This window comes from Labeo rohita, chromosome 8 (genome assembly GCF_022985175.1).
Source record: "Labeo rohita strain BAU-BD-2019 chromosome 8, IGBB_LRoh.1.0, whole genome shotgun sequence".
NCBI classification, from domain to species: domain Eukaryota; kingdom Metazoa; phylum Chordata; class Actinopteri; order Cypriniformes; family Cyprinidae; genus Labeo; species Labeo rohita.
The window spans coordinates 28298697-28318885 of NC_066876.1; the positions used below are offsets into that span (position 1 = coordinate 28298697).

A 20189-nucleotide genomic window follows, 5' to 3' on the forward strand; every position below is an offset into this window, starting at 1 on the left:
ACAAATAGAATAGACAGCATTAGTGTTAGAGGGTCATGTTTTTTGTAATAAATAAAAAGATAAGTAGTTAAAATAGAAATAGAATAACATTTTTCTCAGAATTAGGAGTTTGTGTCTCACATTTGTGACCTTTTCCTCAGAATTGCGAGTTTGTATCTCACATTTGTCACTTTTTTTTCTCAGAATTAGGAGTTTGTATCTCACATTTGTCACTTTTTTCTCAGAATTAGGAGTTTGTATCTCACATTTGTCACTTTTTTTCTTAGAATTGCGAGTTTGTGTCTTGCATTTGTAACTTTTTTCCTCAGAATTGTAAGTTTATGTCTCACATTTGTGACGTTTTTTTTCTCAGAATTGCGAGTTTATATCTCACATTTTTGGCCTTTTTATCAGAATTACATGTTTATATCTCACATTAGTGACCTTTTTCTCAGAATTGCGAGTTTATATCGAGTTTAATGAATTTTTCTTTAGAATTGTTTATATCTCGCATTTATGACTTTTTTCGTTAGCATTGCGAGCTTGTATCTTGCATTTGTGACTTTTTTCTCAGAATTGCGAGTTTATATCTCGCATTAGTGACTAATTTCTCTCAGAATTGCAATTCTGACTTTATAACATACACTTGTGAGGCATTATGTCAGAATTGTGTGATGTAATCTTGCATTTGTGTGAGAAAAATTTTGTATCAAATTTTTTATCTTGCAATTCTAACTTTGTTTCTTGCAATCATGAGTTTATAGCACGCAATTCTGATTAGAAAGTTGCAATAACCTTTTTTTATTTGTTATTCAGTGGCCAAAACTGGCTTCCATAGAAAAGAAAACAAATATATAGAATAGAAATACAATAGCGAGTGCAAGTGTTAGAGGGTCCAGATTTTTTATAATGCATAAAAGAAAACAAGCTTACAAAAAACTAATTTACATTGAACATCGTGTTGTTTCAGTTATATCTCATGTATTATTATGATGGGTGTAACTTTTTATGGCAGAAAGCAGATTTTATAGTTTGAGTATATAGGTTTATTAACAATATATCACTTATGAAAAGTGAAATATACAGTTATAAGTTGTAAAATATACAGGCATCCTGTAACACCACAAATATTGTCACAGTATTTCTTACAGTGAATTTCAGGCAAACACAGCAGCCAGTTTTTCATAAATGTAACAGGATATTTTTTTTACACTGAAAAATAGAAAGCTTTTTTATTCGAATAACCAATTCAGGCAGAAGAAAAGTGCTGTCAGAAAGAGCACAAAAAAAACAGGTTCCAGATCTTGTTAGTGACGCATCTTTCCAAGTACAAAACCAGCGAGGCACAGAAGCCCTTCCTTCACTTTGTTTTGAGTTTGACATGATTCAGACTGTGCAAAGAGAGAGACAGTAGGATGAATTTCATAGATCTTGTCTTTCAGGTTGGCTGCGTTCGCTCTCTCATTTGTTTTCCACACAAACACTTGTTCCCTCCTTCCCTCCATCAATCGTGCAGACAGAGATACAGGCGTGTGTTGAATGCCAAGCACAGTCTGACAGGCTGATGCAAGCTGAGATTCAGCCGTCTGGCCACGCATGACCGACACATGTGACTGACACAGTGACGCTGCTACAGAAGCAGCATATCATACTGAATTATGGGTGGGCTTTTTGACTGCAGCCAATAAGAAACCTGCTAAAGCAGCCACATTGCAACATGCTTAATACTACTCAAAAGACCATAGCAAAGGCATAGCAACCCCCTGGCAACCATCCAAAACATACTAGCAACTTATTTAGATTTTAGCAAGCACCAAGAACCCCCTAGCAACTTGCTTTTTATCTCCTTCTTCAGTTTTTGACATTTTCCAGTACTGTTATTGATGTTTCTAAGCAGTGTTCATTTGGTGGGTTTGTTTATCCTAGGGTAAATCTATTCCTAGAACAGCCCTTGACAGGTTACATACACATGGATCTAGTCATCACTCTCTGATTCCTCTCTCTGTTTCTGTCTGTCTGTTCTCAGAATCTCTCACTGACAGGGTGGGCCGGCGGCGCAGTATGCCTGGCGGTACAGTGGACAAAACGGTGGTCGCTATGGATGCAGACACGTCAACACCTTTTAAAGTCACGGTACGCATTTATGACAGCAGCAGTGATAATAATAGTGCATTTACAATCGCAAGGGGATTTAACCATCTCTCTGAACTTGTGATCATTTTTACTTGAGATGGTCATTCATACACTCTTAAAAATGAAGGTTCCAAAGGACTGATTTTGCAGTGATGCCAAAGAAGAACCATTTTTGGTTCCCTAAAGAACCTTTCAGTCCATTTTGAAGAACATTTTAAAAATCTAAAGGAGCTTTTTCTACTATAAAGAAAGTTTTCTGCATTTGAAAGGTTCCATGGATGTTCCAGGTTCTTCATAGAACCATTAATACCAATAAAGAACCTTTGTTTAAGAGTGTATTATGCTTTACACTTCATAAATGCCTTAATATATCAGATAAAATATTAAAGGAGAACTCCACTTCCAGAACAACAATTTACAAATAATTTACTCACCCCCTTGTCATCCACGACGTTCATGTCTTTCTTTCTTCAGTCATAAAGAAATTATGTTTTTTGAGAACAACATTTCAGAATTTTTCTCCATATAATGGACTGATATGGTGCCCCATTTTGAACATCCAAAAAGCAGTTTAAATGTGGCTTCAAATGATCCCAAATGCGGTTGTAAATCCCCAGCCCAGGAAGAAGGATCTTATCTAGTGTAACGATAGGTTATTTTAATAAAAATAATACAGTTTATATGCTTTTTAATGCCTGGACTGTTTTTGTTCTGGTTCATGACAGTTAGGGTATGTCGAAAAACTCAAACCTCATGTTCTCCCTCAACTTCAAAATCATCCTATATCACTGTTTTACCTTTTTTGTTAAGGGTGTTTGATCCTTTTTGCATGTTCACTTTGCAGAGACTGGATCGGAACTTGCAATGATGTGATGATTTTTAAATTATTTTTAAAGTTGAGGGAGAAAATACGGTCTGAGTTTTTCGACATATCTGACCCTGCATAGACGGCAACACAGCTGACACGTTCAAGGCCCAGAAAGGCTTAAAATAGTCACTAAAATAGGGAAGAAGTTGTTGAGTAAAGTCGTTATTTTTGTTTTCTTTGAGCACTAAAAGTATTCTCGTACCTTCATAACATTGTGGTTGAACCACTGATGTCACATGGACTGTTTTAACAATGTGCTTACTACCTTTCTCAGCCTCGAATGTGGTAATCACGTTGTTGTTTATGCAGGGTCAGAAAACTCTCGGATTGCATCAAAAAATATCTCAATTTGTGTTATGAAGATGAGGGTGAGAAATTAATGACAGAATTTTCATTTTTGGGTGAAAAATCTTTATCCACTAGGCTATAACGCCTTTTACAACTGTGAGAATGTGTTTGCTGTGAATAGCAGTTGTAGTGCCACACATACATCTTTACTGACTTTTATGACAGATTCTGTTTGTCGAGATTAGTGGAGCAAAGGCCACCGGATTGCAATTGTCGACTAACTGCAGACCGCAGTTCATTGAACTCTGTTACAAGGTTAATCCCGCCAGTTGTTGCTAGTGGGATAAAGCAGGTGTCATCACGCACCCTGAGGAGAGTCGGCATGTTATCGCCGCTGCGCTGTGCACTTCCTGCCTAGGGCGAGAAGCACCGGTCCTAATGACTCTCCTCGCAGATAAGTGAGCGCCGCGGCCACAGCTGCCTCTGAATCCTCGGGTCAGCCTGAGAGGAAAGAAGGATTAGGCATCCTGATAGAGTTAAGCCATCGCTTTATAGACCTCAATGGGCATCTAATGGGAAACAATCCTTGGAGGAGATGCAATCAGTCCTGGTTGATGCATGCTGTAAATGAGACAGATGGGTAGCAAGTCTTGCTGCATTTAGCAGCGATGTGGAAAAGCCACAGGCACAGCTGGCAGCACAGTACCCACGCTTCTCTGCTCTTGTTGCACGCCCTCCTGAGAAGGGCAATATTATCCCCTTGTGCCTCTCACAGTGAAGTGGGTTGCAGAGTTGATGAGGTGTCATGTAAGAATGTATCCATCCTGTAATACTGTACCCCTGGCGTACGACTCTAATGGGACATGTTTCCATGGAGACAGTACAGATCATAGGTGCAGTCATGATTGATTAACATTTTGGATTTGAGTTACTTTTTACTGAACTTTCGCTTCTGTGTGACTTACAGTCTGTGTTGTAATTTAGTCAAGTCAGTTTTATCTGAATAGCAACTAAAAAGAACAATATAGTAATCTATCTATCTAATAAATCGTTCTATCTGTCTGTCTGTCTGTCTGTCTGTCTGTCTATCTATCTATCATGTATCTGTCTATCTATCTATCTATCTATCTATCTATCTGTCTGTCTATCTATCTGTCTGTCTATCTATCTGTCTATCTATCTATCTATCTGTCTGTCTATCTATCTGTCTGTCTATCTATCTGTCTGTCTATCTATCTGTCTGTCTGTCTGTCTGTCTATCTATCTATCTATCTGTCTGTCTGTCTATCTATCTATCTATCTATCTGTCTGTCTGTCTGTCTATCTATCTATCTATCTATCTATCTATCTATCTATCTATCTATCTATCTATCTGTCTATTTATGCATATAAAAATAATTAAAAAAAATGAAAGAATACGTCAATAAAAGTTAAAAACAATAAAAATAAATACAGAAAATAAAAAATAAAGAATTAAGGTAATAACAAATTAATTCAGAATTACAGTTTTTCTCAGTCGCTTTGGTGCATTTCTCACAACACTATTTACATTTGCACAACAGTTAATGCATTTCTCAAAACAATTAGTACAAACTGCAAAACCTAGTTGATAACCTGCAAAAGCGTGTCACTTGCTCAAAATGGATAGCTCATTCCTCAAAAGCAAGTATTCATGTCAATGAAAGTGTCAGTGTCATCAAGATGAAAAGTCCTGACACCATTGTTTATGAACAAGATAGTCAAATGGCTTTGTCATGTTTTCATTATGACAGTTTACTCTGTAAATTTTTTCCTATGCAAAAAAGTCAGATTTTGGTGACACTTCCTGAAAATGCTCAAGACAGCACTATATACTATTTGCACAGCCATTTGAAAACTACAGTAAAGCTAGACATTACTGTATTTAGTGAGGTATCTGAGTACAAGACACTGAATATGTATGTTTCACATTTTTACTGCATATGCTCTTTGTAATTCTAATTTATTCAAAGCATTGTGCAAACGAATAAATACACCCTTATTTACAACAAACATAAACTCCCTTTGGGTAGAGCTGTGCACAATTGTAAACAATATTGCAGTACATATTGGAACTGAACCTACAACATACATAGGTCTGTAAATCATTCATGCACATTTGCAGAAATTGTTCAATTTAGAAGACATTTTCAGGAAAAAAAAGATTTAAAATTTTTTATAAAATTTGCTTGACAGATTTTGACAACTAGTTCAACATTTTTGTATGTAATGACTCAAGCAATGAAATGAGGACTATTAGTTTTATATGGAATGGCTATTCAGCATTCACAAGTTTAGTTAATTTTGACTGACATAACATAAGCAAATGATAATGTTATAAAACAGCAGAGAGTTGTATGAAAGCAATTGATGCATGTCCAAAAGCATTTGCAATTTGTTGGAAGGAATGAGAAACTGCTACTATGATGTGCACAAATGACTAAATGTTGTGGAGGTTGAAGTAAATGTTGTGCAAATGTAAATAGTGTTGTGAGAAATGCACCAAAGCGACTGAGAAAAACTGTAAGTACACTCTGTGTACTGTTCATTCATCAACTGAAAACAGCATAGGTCGATTGAGATTAAAGAATCAATATTGGTTAATTAAAATGAGGTTATAATTGTGCTATTATAATTAAAATATGAAAATTAGATTGACAGATAAAAATAGACTTTCTACGACCCTGTCCGTCAAAATGACAGACAATGTTAAAGTCTAGCACAACCTTTAATATATATATATGTGACCCTGGACCACAAAACCAGTCTTAAGTCGCTGGGGTATATTTGTAGCAATAGCCAAAAATACATTGTATGGGTCAAAATTATTGATTTTTGTTTTATGCCAAAAATCTTGTTCCATGAAGATATTTTGTAAAATTCCTACTATAAATATGTAAAAACTTAATTTTTGATTAATAATATGCATTGTTAAGAACTGTATTTGGACAACTTTAAAGGTGATTTTCACAGTATTTTGATTTTTTTGCACCCTCAAATTCTAGATTTTCAAATAGCTGTATCTGGACCAAATAATGTCCTATCCTAACAAACCATGCATCAGTGGAAAAATTATTTATTCAGCTTTCAGATGATGTATAAATATTAATTTGGAAAAATTGACCCTTATGACTGGTTTTGTGGTCCAGGGTCACATATATGAAAAGTTTAGATGCAAAACCAGCTAAAAGCCATCTTGGTCAAAAATGAGATAATGATACTGAGTGAATGCTCCTGACACATAGTATACGTCATCAAATACTTTTACTTCAAACTCGCTAAAATACCAGCCTCAGCCCAATCAGAAGTACCAGTACTTACATAGAAACCTATACAAAGTAGCCAGAAAGAAATGCTCATTTTAAAGAAATGCGTCAGATTTTTAGAGGCTTTTGCATCTGAACTCTTCATATATATATATATATATATATATACATACATACATACAGTAAACATTTGAAGTGGATCAAAACCTTTCAACAGAGTTGTCATAAAACCAAAACAAAAGCCGTTCTTGTCTTAGGACAACTTTAACTTTTTTGATCCACTTCAAATGTTGACTACTGTATGTATATATACATATACATGTAAATAATTTAAGACTTTTATTTAGCAAAGATGCATTAACTCAAAGTTGATCAAAAGTGAACAAAAGTGAAAGACTTCTACATTGTCAAATAAAGGCCATTTTTTAACTTTCTATTCATCAGAGAATTCTGAAAAAAAAGATCATGGTTTCCATAAATTCTACATTAAAATATCAAGCAGCACAACTGTTTTCAACATTGATAATAATAATAAGGAATGATTTTTGTACAATAAATCAGCATATTAAAATAATTTCTGAAGAATTCTGTTACACTGAAGACTGGAGTAATGATGCTGAAAATTCAGTTTTGTATCACAAAAATAAATTACATTTTAAAGTATATTAAAATAGTAAACAGTTCTTTTAAAGTGTACTTATATTTCAGAAAATTACAGTTTTCACTGTATTTTTTGATTAAATAAATGCAGCCTTGTTGAGCATAAGGGAATTTTAATAACTTTTGAATAGTAGTGTATGTAAAAGGCAATAGAAAAGTAGCAAAAGTAAATTTTAGTTTCAATTACTATTCGATTGTGATCTTTTAATGTGAAATCTGTCAGGATGAATATATAGTCCTTGGTCATAAAGGTCCCCAAAGTTAAAAAAAAAAAGACTATATGTGCACATCAGTAATTCCCTCTTAGGCCTGTGTGTTTATTTTTTAGTGGTACAGGTTGCATTCAAATATTGGCATGAGTCGCTACTGTTTACCCCCTACCAGAAACCGAAGATAAACAGTTATTCCACTGCTTTCAGCTCAGCCATTTTGCCTAATTACAGAGCTAAACTAATGACAGGATCTATTAACTGACGCAAGACAGAATGAGCACAGTGTTTGTAAGCACGCTGGAACGTGAACGCCCCTCGTGCATGCCGATGAGTTGTGTATTTGGCTCCTGCGGGGGCCACAAGAGAGTCCCGCTGTCTCCGGCGATACAGAGCCTTTCGTGCGAGTACGCCGAACCGGATCCACGCTAATTGAACAGGATCACAGGCTTGTCGGAACAGAAGGAGGAAGGGCAATAGTGCGCCCCCGTGCTGTGAGGACCACTTCGAGAACCCTGGGAGAAATCCAATACCTTGCTCTGGTGATGTATGCAGATGCGATCGTTAGGAGCCCAGGGTTTACGGATTTCCCCACAGGCCCCGGTTCCCGTGCAGAGCGGGCGGCTTCAGACCGTGGACTCCTCTGCGTTATGGCTCAGGCTAGACTGTCTGGCTGCGAACAACAGATAATGACATTAGATGTATTGTTTCAGCAGATGCTCAGACACATTTGGGCTCTTAGCAGAGGCTCGCTGCAGTCGGGAGTCTTGTTTAGTTGTTATCCGAGAGCGTGTTTCTCATGTTTGATAACCGCCGTTAAGTTTGATAAGTGCCTTCATGGAAGACTGAATCCAAAGAACTTGTTTTCGCAATGGAAAAATATCTTTTTTGCTTATTTTATCACTGGCTAGTGTTGTCCCAAAGCTCAAGAGGTGTCGAGGTGTCAAATGTATTTTCAGAGTAGGTTTAAAAAATTTATTGATGAGTATTTTTGTCTTATTTTCCAGGGAAGATATATTTAAAAAACCTTAACACAAGATATATTTACTTGAATAACACTGAATAAAATATTTAGACTTGTTTTCAGAGAATGTATTTTTAATGTGAATCTATTTTAGACTTTTTACTTGTTTCAAGTCTAAAAAAGTGAAAAATCTGTCAGTGAAAAAAAAAAAAAAAAATTGGGAGATTTTTGAAAAAGTAAAACGTTAAAAAAATTATTTTATTTTATTTTATTTTATTTATCTCATTTTGTTATTTAATTTAAATTATATTAATTTTATTTTTATTGTATTTTATTTTAGATTCATTTTTGTTTTATATTATTTATTTTTTGTTTTATTTTACTTTATTTTTTTTTATTGTAATGGAATTTTTATAATTTTTATAATTGTATTTTATATTATTTATTTTATTTTTTATTGCATTTTATTTTAATGTGGATCTATTTTAGAGGTCTAAAGTCTAAACAAGTTAAAAAAATGTGAAAATCTGTCAGTGAAAAAAAAAATATTTTCATTTTATTTTACTTTATTTTTTATCTTATTTTATTGTAATGGATTTTTTTATTTGTTATTTTATTTTATTGGGTTGTATTTTTTATTTTATTTTATATTATTTACATTTTTTATGTTATTGTCTTGTATTTTTATTTATTTATTTATTGTTATTAAATTGTATTGTTTTGTTTATTTTAATTGTATTTTATTTTATTTTTTTATGTTATTGTATTTTTTATTTTATTTTTTTAATTGTATTTTATTTTTATGTTATTTTATTGTATTTTTATTTTATTTTATATTTTATTTTAGTTTATTTTTATGTTATTGTATTGTATTGTATTATATTTTTATTGTATTTTATTGTATCGTATTGTATTTTTTATTTTATTTTTTTATTTTATTTTATTTTATTGTGCCTTGAAGGTGCGAACTTCCTGCTCCTTGACCAGTAATTTCAGCAAATACAAGTATTTTTGTGTAGTTTTTGTCAGTAAAAATATTTAAACATCATTAAATCAAGACGATTTTGCTTGAAAAGCGAAATATGTTAAGACTTGTTTTCAGAATGTAATGTGAATGAAGTCATTTTTCTTAACCCACTGGCAAAATGTTTGTTCTAAGCATAAACCTTTCTACATTTTGTTAGTTTTATTCTTAAAACAAGAAAACCAATTTGCCAAACTGTGAGTTTTTAATTGCGTGTAGGACGGAGACATCTGGAAGTCTTGGCATAAGGGGCCTCTTGCAATATTTCATGTTAAATTAGATGTCTTCCAGGAATGTTTATCTTGCAACCTTGGTGCATTGGCACAATAAGGGCAAGAAACATATCTCCGTTCCACTCTTTGTAACAAGACTGGCTTGTTACTTGCCTAGACACAAATTCAGGGAATGAGAAATAGTGCTTTAACCCATTACAGGACCTGCTAAAGAGCTTTAACATAATGCGTATAACCATTTTAGTAAACAAAACCTTCACTAACATTGTAATTAGACTTCACATTAAAATTTTAATATGGCCTTGACACTTAAGGCTTATAATATGAATTGTTTAGCTGCTAAATTGTACACATAGCACACACATACTATCTATGTAGACATAGATAGCAGACTGCGTATCTGGACTAGCTTTGGTGTGACTAACAGCCTAACAGTGCTGTGTGCCGGTCAGGACGGGGCTTAGCCTTGTGCTGTCCTACAAAGTAGGAACCTGGTTATACAAATCCAGACAGGGCCTTCAAATCTACAAAATGTTTCACGCCATGTCTGGGATTGTCAGCACAATTAAAGCTGTCAGACACAAACTCGCAGGCATGGACACAAGAGGGCAGAGAGAGGCCAAGCATAAAGATTACAGGAGAAGGGGGAGAAGCGGGGGGAGATGAGAGGAGGTTGGGAATGCAGGCTCAGCAGCTAAGCATTACAGGAATTCACTACATGCACACAATAGACGTGAAGGAATCTGCAGACCTTCAGCCTTTTGACAGCTGACAGAGCTTATTACTGAGACATGATGCCAACATAACCGCATATGTTTGGTCAAGAATAGTGTGTTATCCTGCCATTGCCCCAGGCTGCAGTGTCACATGATCCTACAGAAATCATTCCGATATGCTGAGCGGTTACTAAATTACCATCTGGCTTCACACATGTAGTTAAAATGTTTTAACTCTTTTTGGAGGGCACAGTTTTTCTGATTCACTTGTAGTCAGTATCTTTAGCATTGCAGAATTACTTTGTAAAGAAATGCATGTGATGCCTATACAGTAGACTTGGCCTTAAATGCATCTTGTCGTGTTGTTTAAATTTGAAAGATGCGGAATCACTACACAGCTGGAGTTTGTTTCAAGAGTTGAGCTCTTCAGACTGCGTTGTCATTGATCCAGACTGCGGCTGCAGCCTCCAGTTGTACGTCTCCTCCAAACAACAGCATCATCAAACAGCGCTCTTCTATCACTCTGACAGGCTCGATGAATAATTCCATTTGGAAGTTTGGCAAATGGCAAATTTCATGTGAAAAGTGGGACGAAAAAAACACAAAGAGCTAAAAAATTTAGATTACACCCGAGGGGGGAAATATTCTTTGAAGTTGTTTTGATAAGATGACCTAAAGTCTTCATCTTCACTTTCCATACAGTACATCTATACTGGCCAGTACTTGGCCATTTTGAGATCAGTAAATAAGCCAACTAAGAGAGATATGTCATTTTTTTAAAGGGGTCATCGGATGCCCATTTTCCACAAGTTGATATGATTCTTTAGGGTTTTAATGAAAAGTCTATAATATATTTTGTTAAAAATCGAAAACAACGCCTTTTTAACCTTGCCAAATCAGCTCTGCAAAATTCATCCTCTTCTGGTCGAGGTTACTTTAAATGTTAATGAGCTCTGCTTGCCCCGCCCCTCTCTCTGTGGAGTGATGAGCCTGATTACTTTATCCACATTTAGCCACTAAACTTGCTAACTAGCACGTTATTAGGAAAGGCGATCGCAAAGATTCATAAAAAAAAAAAAACCTTCATACTCACTTCTGCTGTAAGTGAAGCTGGATCATGAGTGATTTGCACGAATATAGACGGATATATGTAGATCGGGAGGCCCACTCCATTCACAAACAAACGTAATCCACTGCATCTTCAGCAGCTCAGATGTCGGGAGTAAATGACGACCACTATGTTCATTATTACATCCAGCAACACAACACCTCAATCGCTCAATCTGAGATATTCTTGTCTAACTTACATCCCTGCTCCGGCATTAAAACAATGGAGGTTATTGACTGTTACAGCTGATTTAAAGTGGGTCTGAGGTAAGACACTCATGTCAATCAACTATTGTGGAAGCGGCCTCTGTCAGTGTGACGCCATCTGAGAATAGCTCGATTTGAAAAAGGGGATATTATTTTTACAGATTAATTAAAAACCACTCCATGGATTTTTATCATTATAGGGTAGATTTGTACATACACTGCCAACACACATGATGTTCAAACAACATGAAAAAGTGAACTTTGCATCCGATGACCCCTTTAAAGACGATGAGTAAAGACATGTTTACATGTACTAATTATGTGTTATCCACCTTATTTTTTCCCTAAGAGCGGATGCAACCATTTGTATATGTTATGGGTCTGGCTTCCGGTCTCATCTGCTTCCAGCTATTTTTAACTGCACGTTGTTATTCTTCTCGTTATTTTCATAAAGCTGCTAAAGAACCAGAAGTCTGGCCCATAGGGTTACTTTCACATTTGAGATTAAGGTGGATAATTTAAAATTATAAAATGTATTATAAATTTGGCTTAAGGGTCTGTCTTTAGTTTTTTTTTGCATCAAAATTAGTTATTGAAAAAATCTATATTGGTTGGTTGTCCGCAACTAGACACCAAGTTGAAATGTAACACAATGCAATTTGGGATTGTTTCACTTGAGTATAAGAAGCCACATGGGACTAACCTTTGCCTCAGATCAATTTTGTTGTCTCAGTTGTAACCCAATAGTAGTATGATAAGGGCCACAATGCTTATTAGCAAATTAAGGATTGGTTAAGTGTGGTATAGGTAGTAAATGATGACAATTTATAGTTTCAAGCAAAAATCTGATTACTGATACAGGATTTCAGATGAGCAACCTACAACTTAATATTAAGTCATTTTGATGAATATGGATGGATGTTTTTTTTTTTTTTAATAAATAATAAATATTTATTAAAATATATTTATATAAAATAAATAAATGTTGCATATTTTAAATCTATTTTATATTTTTCATTAACAATGTAATCAGTATTCTGTTTATTAAATCCAAGTATGAATCTTAGCAAGGTTGTGTTTTTAAGCATTTTACATTTATTCCAAAATAATAACTCCAGGCAGTAACAATTTTAACAATATATTTTATTTGTGAATTTATGCTCAGCTATCCTTTTAACTATTTTTGAATTTTTCGGATCATTAGTCATCAAAGCCAGTGTTGGGGGGGTAATGCATTACAAGTAACGCGAGTTACATATTTAGATTACTTTTCTTAGGTAACTAGTAAAGTAACGCATTACTTTTTAATTTACAAGAAAATATCTGTTACTTTTTCAAATAAGCAACACCAGTTACTTTTTTCTCCCCATTTATTGATTGAAAGCTCTCCTGTTCCCATGTTGAGAAATCAGGAGGAAGATGTTACTTTAGTTCTGGAATAAATGTGAACATGCATCAATTCATCTCACTCACAAAAAAAAAAAAAAAGATTCAGTATTCCTCAAAATGAATAAAAACTCAGAATATAATGCAAACCCGCAATAATTAAACATCTTAAATAGCAATATGTATTTAATCCTATTTTATTAACCAGCAATAATTTAGCAAATATTACTCAAGATAAACTAACCTTATTTTTTTACTTTTTATTTTAATTTTTTTTACAGATGTGAATGTTCTTTTACTTCAGCCTGAGGCTTCTGGTGTGAAAAGGTTTTTAGATTTGCCAAAATATAACTTTTTATTACTATAAATTTGACCAAGCTGATTACTCACTAAAAACTCACAGATGTTTTCAGGCCATTTTAAGTCTTATTTTGATGTAACAAAGTGGTTATATCTGAGTGTGTGAATTGTTTTTTTATTAACACCATTATATTGTTCATTCAGACTGATTCACAAACACAGAAAGTGCTCAACTGAGTGTATGAATTGTTTTTCCATTAACGCCATTTTATTGTTCATTCAGACTGATCCGCAAACGCGGAAATTGCTCAAACATGAGGCAGGATTTATCACATGAACCAATCACAGCCGATCAAAACCAGTCATATCCATTCATATCGCGATGGAGGCATTGCCTCCTCTCTTGTGACTTTTCCCTATTCCTTCTCAATTACCCCCCCCCACCAAATGCTTTAGGGGGTCTGTTAAAACTCAATGGACTCAGGAGTGGCGATTTATCTAAACAGAAATTGCTTTCAAAAATAAATGTACTAAAAATTCTGTGGTGTCATGTATACCCTCAAAAGCAGGGCTCCAGACAAAAAATGAGTAAGGAGCCATTGGCTCCTATAAGAAAAAACTTGCCACAGAATAAATGTGTTTTATTTTATTTATTTATTTATTTTTAACATTTCAATCATACAGTCATGTGTTTATGTCTCATCTTTTCCTGACTTTATTAGCATTTTAATCCATCTTATAGATGACCTGGGAATTAAGGTTCACTTAAAGTGGAAACTAAACATCTTTTCCAACATGAAATATACAGTCGCAATGAATTGTTCATTACACAGAATCTGTACCAGTATCATGGACCATAAACATAACTTGGCCACTGAGTGTAGTTTGCGTTCCTTCTCATTGAGTTGTCATCATTTTAAAGCTGATACTTTGTTTATTAAAAAGTAACAAAGCATAAAGCTTATTGCGATTACTGGACAGCAAGTGTGCTACAAATAAGCTAATATGAAATTCACGCATTGACGGAACACAGCATATGGACTTAGATCTTGATAATAAGAAGCCATATTAGCAATGATTATAAGCAAGAATTGTTAACGAAATTGCCAGTATCCAGCCAGCTGACAGCTTTACCTGTTGTAGTTTGTTCAAGTTGTGCACAAAATAGACACTGCTTTTCTGCTTATTTACTATGCATGTCTCCGTTTCAATCCCTCATCTTACTGCACAACTGGAGCTGCTTTTATCAGGTGTGCCGTCAGCACTGCTGTTTTTGCAGAGATGAGAACGGGTTGAACGTTTTTTTACCACTAAAACTTTGATGCACATCGGGTCAATTTAATACGTGAACATAAGAAAAGAAGTGATCTCAAAACAATCAGAAAAAACGCATTACTTGCATGTTTTTAAGTCATAACAGCAAAACCTTTTCTTGCACAGTCTGTTGCCCTGATTATAGGAATGATGCTTCTATACTAGTCTAGCTAGGTTTTAGCTATACTAGTCCTTTCAGCAGAATATTTCTTTGTGACTTTGTTTATTCCTGTTAGCCCCTTAATCAGTTTTTGTGCACCAACGGGCACTAAGTGGCTTATTAAGATCAATCAGCCATTCATTCAACTTCATGCATGAGGCCTTGATTTCCATTTCCCACCCATTAATTGTATCTGCATGCTTGAGAAATGCACATTTTTTCCCTTCTCTGTTTCAAGCGTCCCACTCAGACAGACTTTGGCCTTTCAGGAATAACTCAAGTCCTTTTAATCTTATCCTAATCTGTAGAGTGTCTGAAAAGCACCAGCTCAGCTCTCCCCCTATGAACTTGCAGTGCACCAGTATTTTTCCCCCCTTTTCCATGCCAGCCAACAGTTTCCATGGTAACAGCGGCTTTGAGGGGAGTATCACATCAGTGAAGCTCCTTCAGCCCAGCGCTGCGAGCAGATGTGTGTGCCGCACCAATCGCGCAGCTATGCACGCCGCAACCAAACGCTACGGATGAGAGGAAAGAACAAATAGAAGGGGAAAAAGCTGAGCGTCGCTTTCCAGTGGTTAATTAATCTGTGAGTGTAATCCAGTCCTTTCCTTTGACTTCCTGTCCAGGGCTTCCTGAGCCGCAGACTGAAGGGTTCCATCAAACGCACCAAAAGCCAGCCGAAGCTCGACCGCCACAGCAGCTTCAGGAACATCTTACCGGGCTTCAAGAGCGCGGAGAATGACAGGTAAGGTGGAACTGTTTTTTTTTGTTGCATTTAGGTTTGCATTGCAGTTTAGAGTGTTTTAACAGCTTCCTTTTTGATGCCTTGTTGTTTTTTATTCCTCCAACACCTGAATCCACCATTATATTGACAGCTGTCAACACGTCCTTTATGATGTGCCATGGTGTTTCTAATCACTGCGTGATTGTAATGTACATAAAAATGTACATTTTGTGCTATCAAGTTAATTAACGTAACGCCTTGTTTTGCAGCTTTCCGTATCTCCAACAACATTCATCACGCAATTCTCCCAACGTTTAGCCTCTCTATTCATCTCTATTAGGATTATTTAGAGTCACTTATTGCAGTGCTAAAATGTCTGAGTCATCTTTCTCCCCAATGAATAGGGATCACAGAGTGAGGAATGAATTGGATTACTCGCAGGATAAATGGTCTGGCCGCTGTCTAATTTGCGAGAGATGCTTGTGAAATATTCGGCTCCCTGCGTGTCGTTCGGGTTGTCAAGAGAAGAAATATCAGGCTCCGGGATGCTGGATCCGTATGTTGTTTTGATGCGACTTCAATACAGTGACCTACACGCAGCTGTTTGTTTCCCAGCCTCAGGTCAGTGTGCGCTGCTTGTGTACAAGCTTGTAGCAATGCACACAGAAGCTGACGGAGAGTTTAGATGATATTGCAAATGCGTTTCAGTCAAGTTCAAAAAGGAACGGACACTAACTTTGCCACTTGTGCACATAGATTAAATTAAAGGAGAAGTCCACTTTCAGAACAAAAATGTACAGATAATGTACTCACCCCCTTGTCATCCAAGATGTTCTTGTCTTTCTTTCTTCAGTCATAAAGAAATTGTGTTTTTTGAGGAAAACATTTTAAGCATTTTTCTCCATATAGTGGTGTCTATGGTGCCCCGAGTTTGAACTTCCAAAATGCAGTTTAAATGTGGCTTCAAATGATCCCAAATGCACTTGTAAATGATCCCAACTGAGGAAGATGGGTCATATCGAGCAAAACAATCTGTTATTTTCATAAAAAAAAAAAAACAACTCAAATACCTTTTAATCTCAAACACTCGTCTCCAATCGTATTTTCTCCCTCAACTTCAAAAATCATTTCAAAATCATCCTACAGTGCTGCAGACGTTCCGCCCCAGTCTTTGCAAAGTGAACATGCAAACAAGCTGAGGGAGAACATGAGACACGTTTTTCTTCATTTTGGAAGTTCAAACTCGGGGCACCATAGAAGTGCACTATGTGAAGAAAAATGCTAAAATGTTTTCCTCAAAAACATGAGTACATTATCTGTAAATCTTTGTTCTGGAAATGGACTTCTCTTTTAACCACAATTGGAGGCTTGAGGTCTCAGTGCTTCTCAGATTCTTTTCATAATTTTTCTTGCATTTGTTTGCCCTAGTTGAAGATCTAAACTGTGTTCAGATATGCAAAGATACCAAATCTGCAATCTTTTTGTGAACTCATGTATTGCTTTACACTATTTCTCAATATTTTTATTTTTTATTTTTTAAGCATAACAGATATCTGAGCTATTAAAGAGCAATGTCTGAACTATGTGATTTTCATCTGACAGGTAGTGATCCGGCTTCTGTTAGTTGAACCATTATCTCCTGTCATTGCCATGTTGTACTTTTCAACAAATGCCAAACATACATTTTTTAAAATGTATTTACTCATCTTCATTTCATTCCAAACCCTTATGCTGAGCATCCTAGTTGCTTTTTTTTCCATGTAATAAAAAGTAAAATGGAGACTGAGCTTGCCAAGCACCAAAGTGACAGAAAAGTACCATAAAAGTGTTATTAAAAATTCCATATGACTCATGCGGCTATATTACAAATCTTCCGAAGCCATGCGATAGCTCTGTGAAATTTAAGCCGCTCTTGGCTGATAATTTTCCACCTTGTAGTTGCTCTCAAATCAAATCTTGTGCCATTAGTCATTAGACACTTTTGTGGTACTTTTATGGTGCATTTTATGATTCCATTTACTTTTATTATATTGAAAAGAAAGGGCTATTCTGCAAAAAATTTGACTTTTACAGAAGAAAGAATCTCTTACAGGTTTTAAATGATATGAGGGTGAGCAAATTATGACAGAATGTTGATTTCTGAGTGAACTGTATCAAAGTTTAAAGAGATAATTCACCTAAAAATGAAAATTCTGTCATTAATTATTCACGATTATGTCGTTCCAAACCCATAAGACTTTTGTTCATCTTCGGAACACAAATTAAGATATTTTTTAGATGAAATCTGAGAGCTTTCTCACCCTGCATAGACAGCAACGCAACTACCATGTTCAAGGCCCAGAAAGGTAGTAAGGACTTCATTAAAATAGTCAATGTGACATCAGTGGTTCAACCATAATGTTAGGAAGCTACGAAACGCCACACACACGTTGTAGTAGTCTCGTGAACACTAGTCCAAGACTGACACGGAAGTAGGGATGCACAATATAATCAGATTAATATCGGAATCAGCCGATAATGGCTTTAAATGTAAATATTGGCATCGGCTTGATATGAAAAATTGTGCTGATATGTCTTGCCGATAAGAGGAATAACTCACATGTGCTCAGGGTGTGCTAGCGATTAGATCACACCAGCAGCGTGGCTCATTCTTGAAGCAAAGTTTTGCCTGAATGATGATTAGATTCATTGTTTTAGATCGCTGATTTAATCTGAGAATGCAAATACAGAATGATGTGTTCTGTGTGTGATAGAATAAACTATAATAGCACGTGCAGTGGCAGCAGAGACCTCCCCTGGGTCCTAATGCCCGTTCGGTAAGGAATTTTAATTCTGTAGGGGGCGCTGTTTGCCTACTTTTAGTAAAATGAAAGTAAAATACACAGATACCATTTAGACTGTTTCTGATTAAATAAAGCAGTAATTGATGTCATAACACCATGCTTTGATTTAAACGTCAGAAGGTATAGCTTACATGAATAGATAAAATCACAAACATGACACTTGTTTATTAAATGATTCAATAATATGTAATATGTTCCATTTTTGTACGCAATTATGAGCTCTAAAAGATTTTCAGAATTTTTACAGCTCTTCTGCTTTAGATTATCTGAAAATGGTAAATCTCAAAATAAAATGTTAAGGTTACCACTGCATTTTTTTAAGATAAAAAATCACTGATTGATGTATAATTTATTTATAGTTATTTTCAAAGCTTCAGTGTACTGTCATTATAAAAGAACTTCATTATTGTTTGTTTAATTCTAACAAGTAAGTTCTTGTTATAAATGAACCAAAATTAAAAATAATTTGCTAATGATTTCTGCATAGGAGAGACCTGCTGTTGCTTCCAAGTACAAGGAAATATATCAGCATCGGCTATCTGCCAAAATGAGTTCGACTTTAGGATATCAGCAAAAATCCCTGGTTTGAGTCTCGGCTGAGCCAGGATGTCTTTCTGTGTGGAGATTGCATGTTCTCTCCGTGTCTGTGTGGGTTTCCTCCGGGTGCTCCGGTTTCTCCCACAATCCAAAGACATGCAGTATAGGTGAATTGGACAATCTAAATTGACCGTAGTGTGTGAATGTGTGTATGAGTGAGTGTGTGTGTCCCAGCACTGGGGATGCACAAGTTAGTGCACTCTCAGCGCTGGGTTGTGGCAGGAAGGGCATCCGGCGTAAAAACATGCGCCAAAACGGCTGTGCGGATCACTCCGCTGTGGCGACTCCTGATAAAAGGGAGCAAGCCGAAGGAGAGTTGAAAGTGCTTCCCAACACAGAAGAGAAGAAATTGTTGAGTAAAGTTGTTATTTTTTGTTTTCTTTGCGCACAAAAAGTATTTTCATAGCTTCGTAACATTATGGTTGAACCACTGATGCCACAAGGACTATTATAACAATGTCCTTACTGCATTTCTGGACCTTGAACGTGGTAGTTACGTTGCTGTCTATGCAGGGTCAGAAAGCTCTTGGATTTCATCAAAAATATCTTAATTTATGTTCTGAAAATAAACGAAGGTCTTACAGGTTTGGAATGACATGAGGGTGAGTAATTAATGACAGAATTTTCATTTTTGGGTGAGCTGACCTTTAAAGTTATTTATCTGTTTACTACAAAAAGTGCACCTCAGCTTTCTTTATTCTCCATTTGTGTGGGAAAGTATTTTCATTTACCCAAAAGAGAATCTCAAGAGCACTGTCTTTTACATGGGAATTTGTTGAGTCACTGTACAGGCCTGTGGATATCGTAGCAACCACACCAAAGATTTCTCCACAACTCACCGTCAACCTTGTGCTTCTGTGTTGCTGTGGTGTTAGCAGGCAAAAATGGCCTCGCTCGTCCAGAGATTTTATGCCTCATTAGAGCAGCATATTATCCTGGGAGGGAGACCATCAGCTTCACGGCACCAAGGTGTGTGAGCTGGATATGACACACACATACTGTGCTACGGATGCTGTGGCAGCCTCTGTACCTGACTGGGTTCTGCCAGTCACAGTAAGTTAAGGGTCATTTCCTTCAGACGTGCCTGTTCAGCTGGTGTTGCATAGTTCAGACAGGGTCTGTTACCTCAGCAGTGTTTTCTACCATCTCATAGCCTAAATTTTTAAAGAAATTGAGTTTCTTTTTTATGCTTT

At 35.8% G+C, this 20189-nt stretch overlaps 1 protein-coding gene across 1 annotated transcript in view; it reads left to right on the top strand.

Moving 5' to 3' along the window:
- Positions 1–20189, top strand: part of dab2ipa (DAB2 interacting protein a) — a 140804-nt gene that overhangs the window by 49394 nt on the left and 71221 nt on the right. Inside the window, 2 exon segments of the mRNA XM_051118233.1 lie at positions 2006–2112; positions 15459–15577. Coding sequence (XP_050974190.1) covers positions 2006–2112; positions 15459–15577 — 226 coding nt within the window.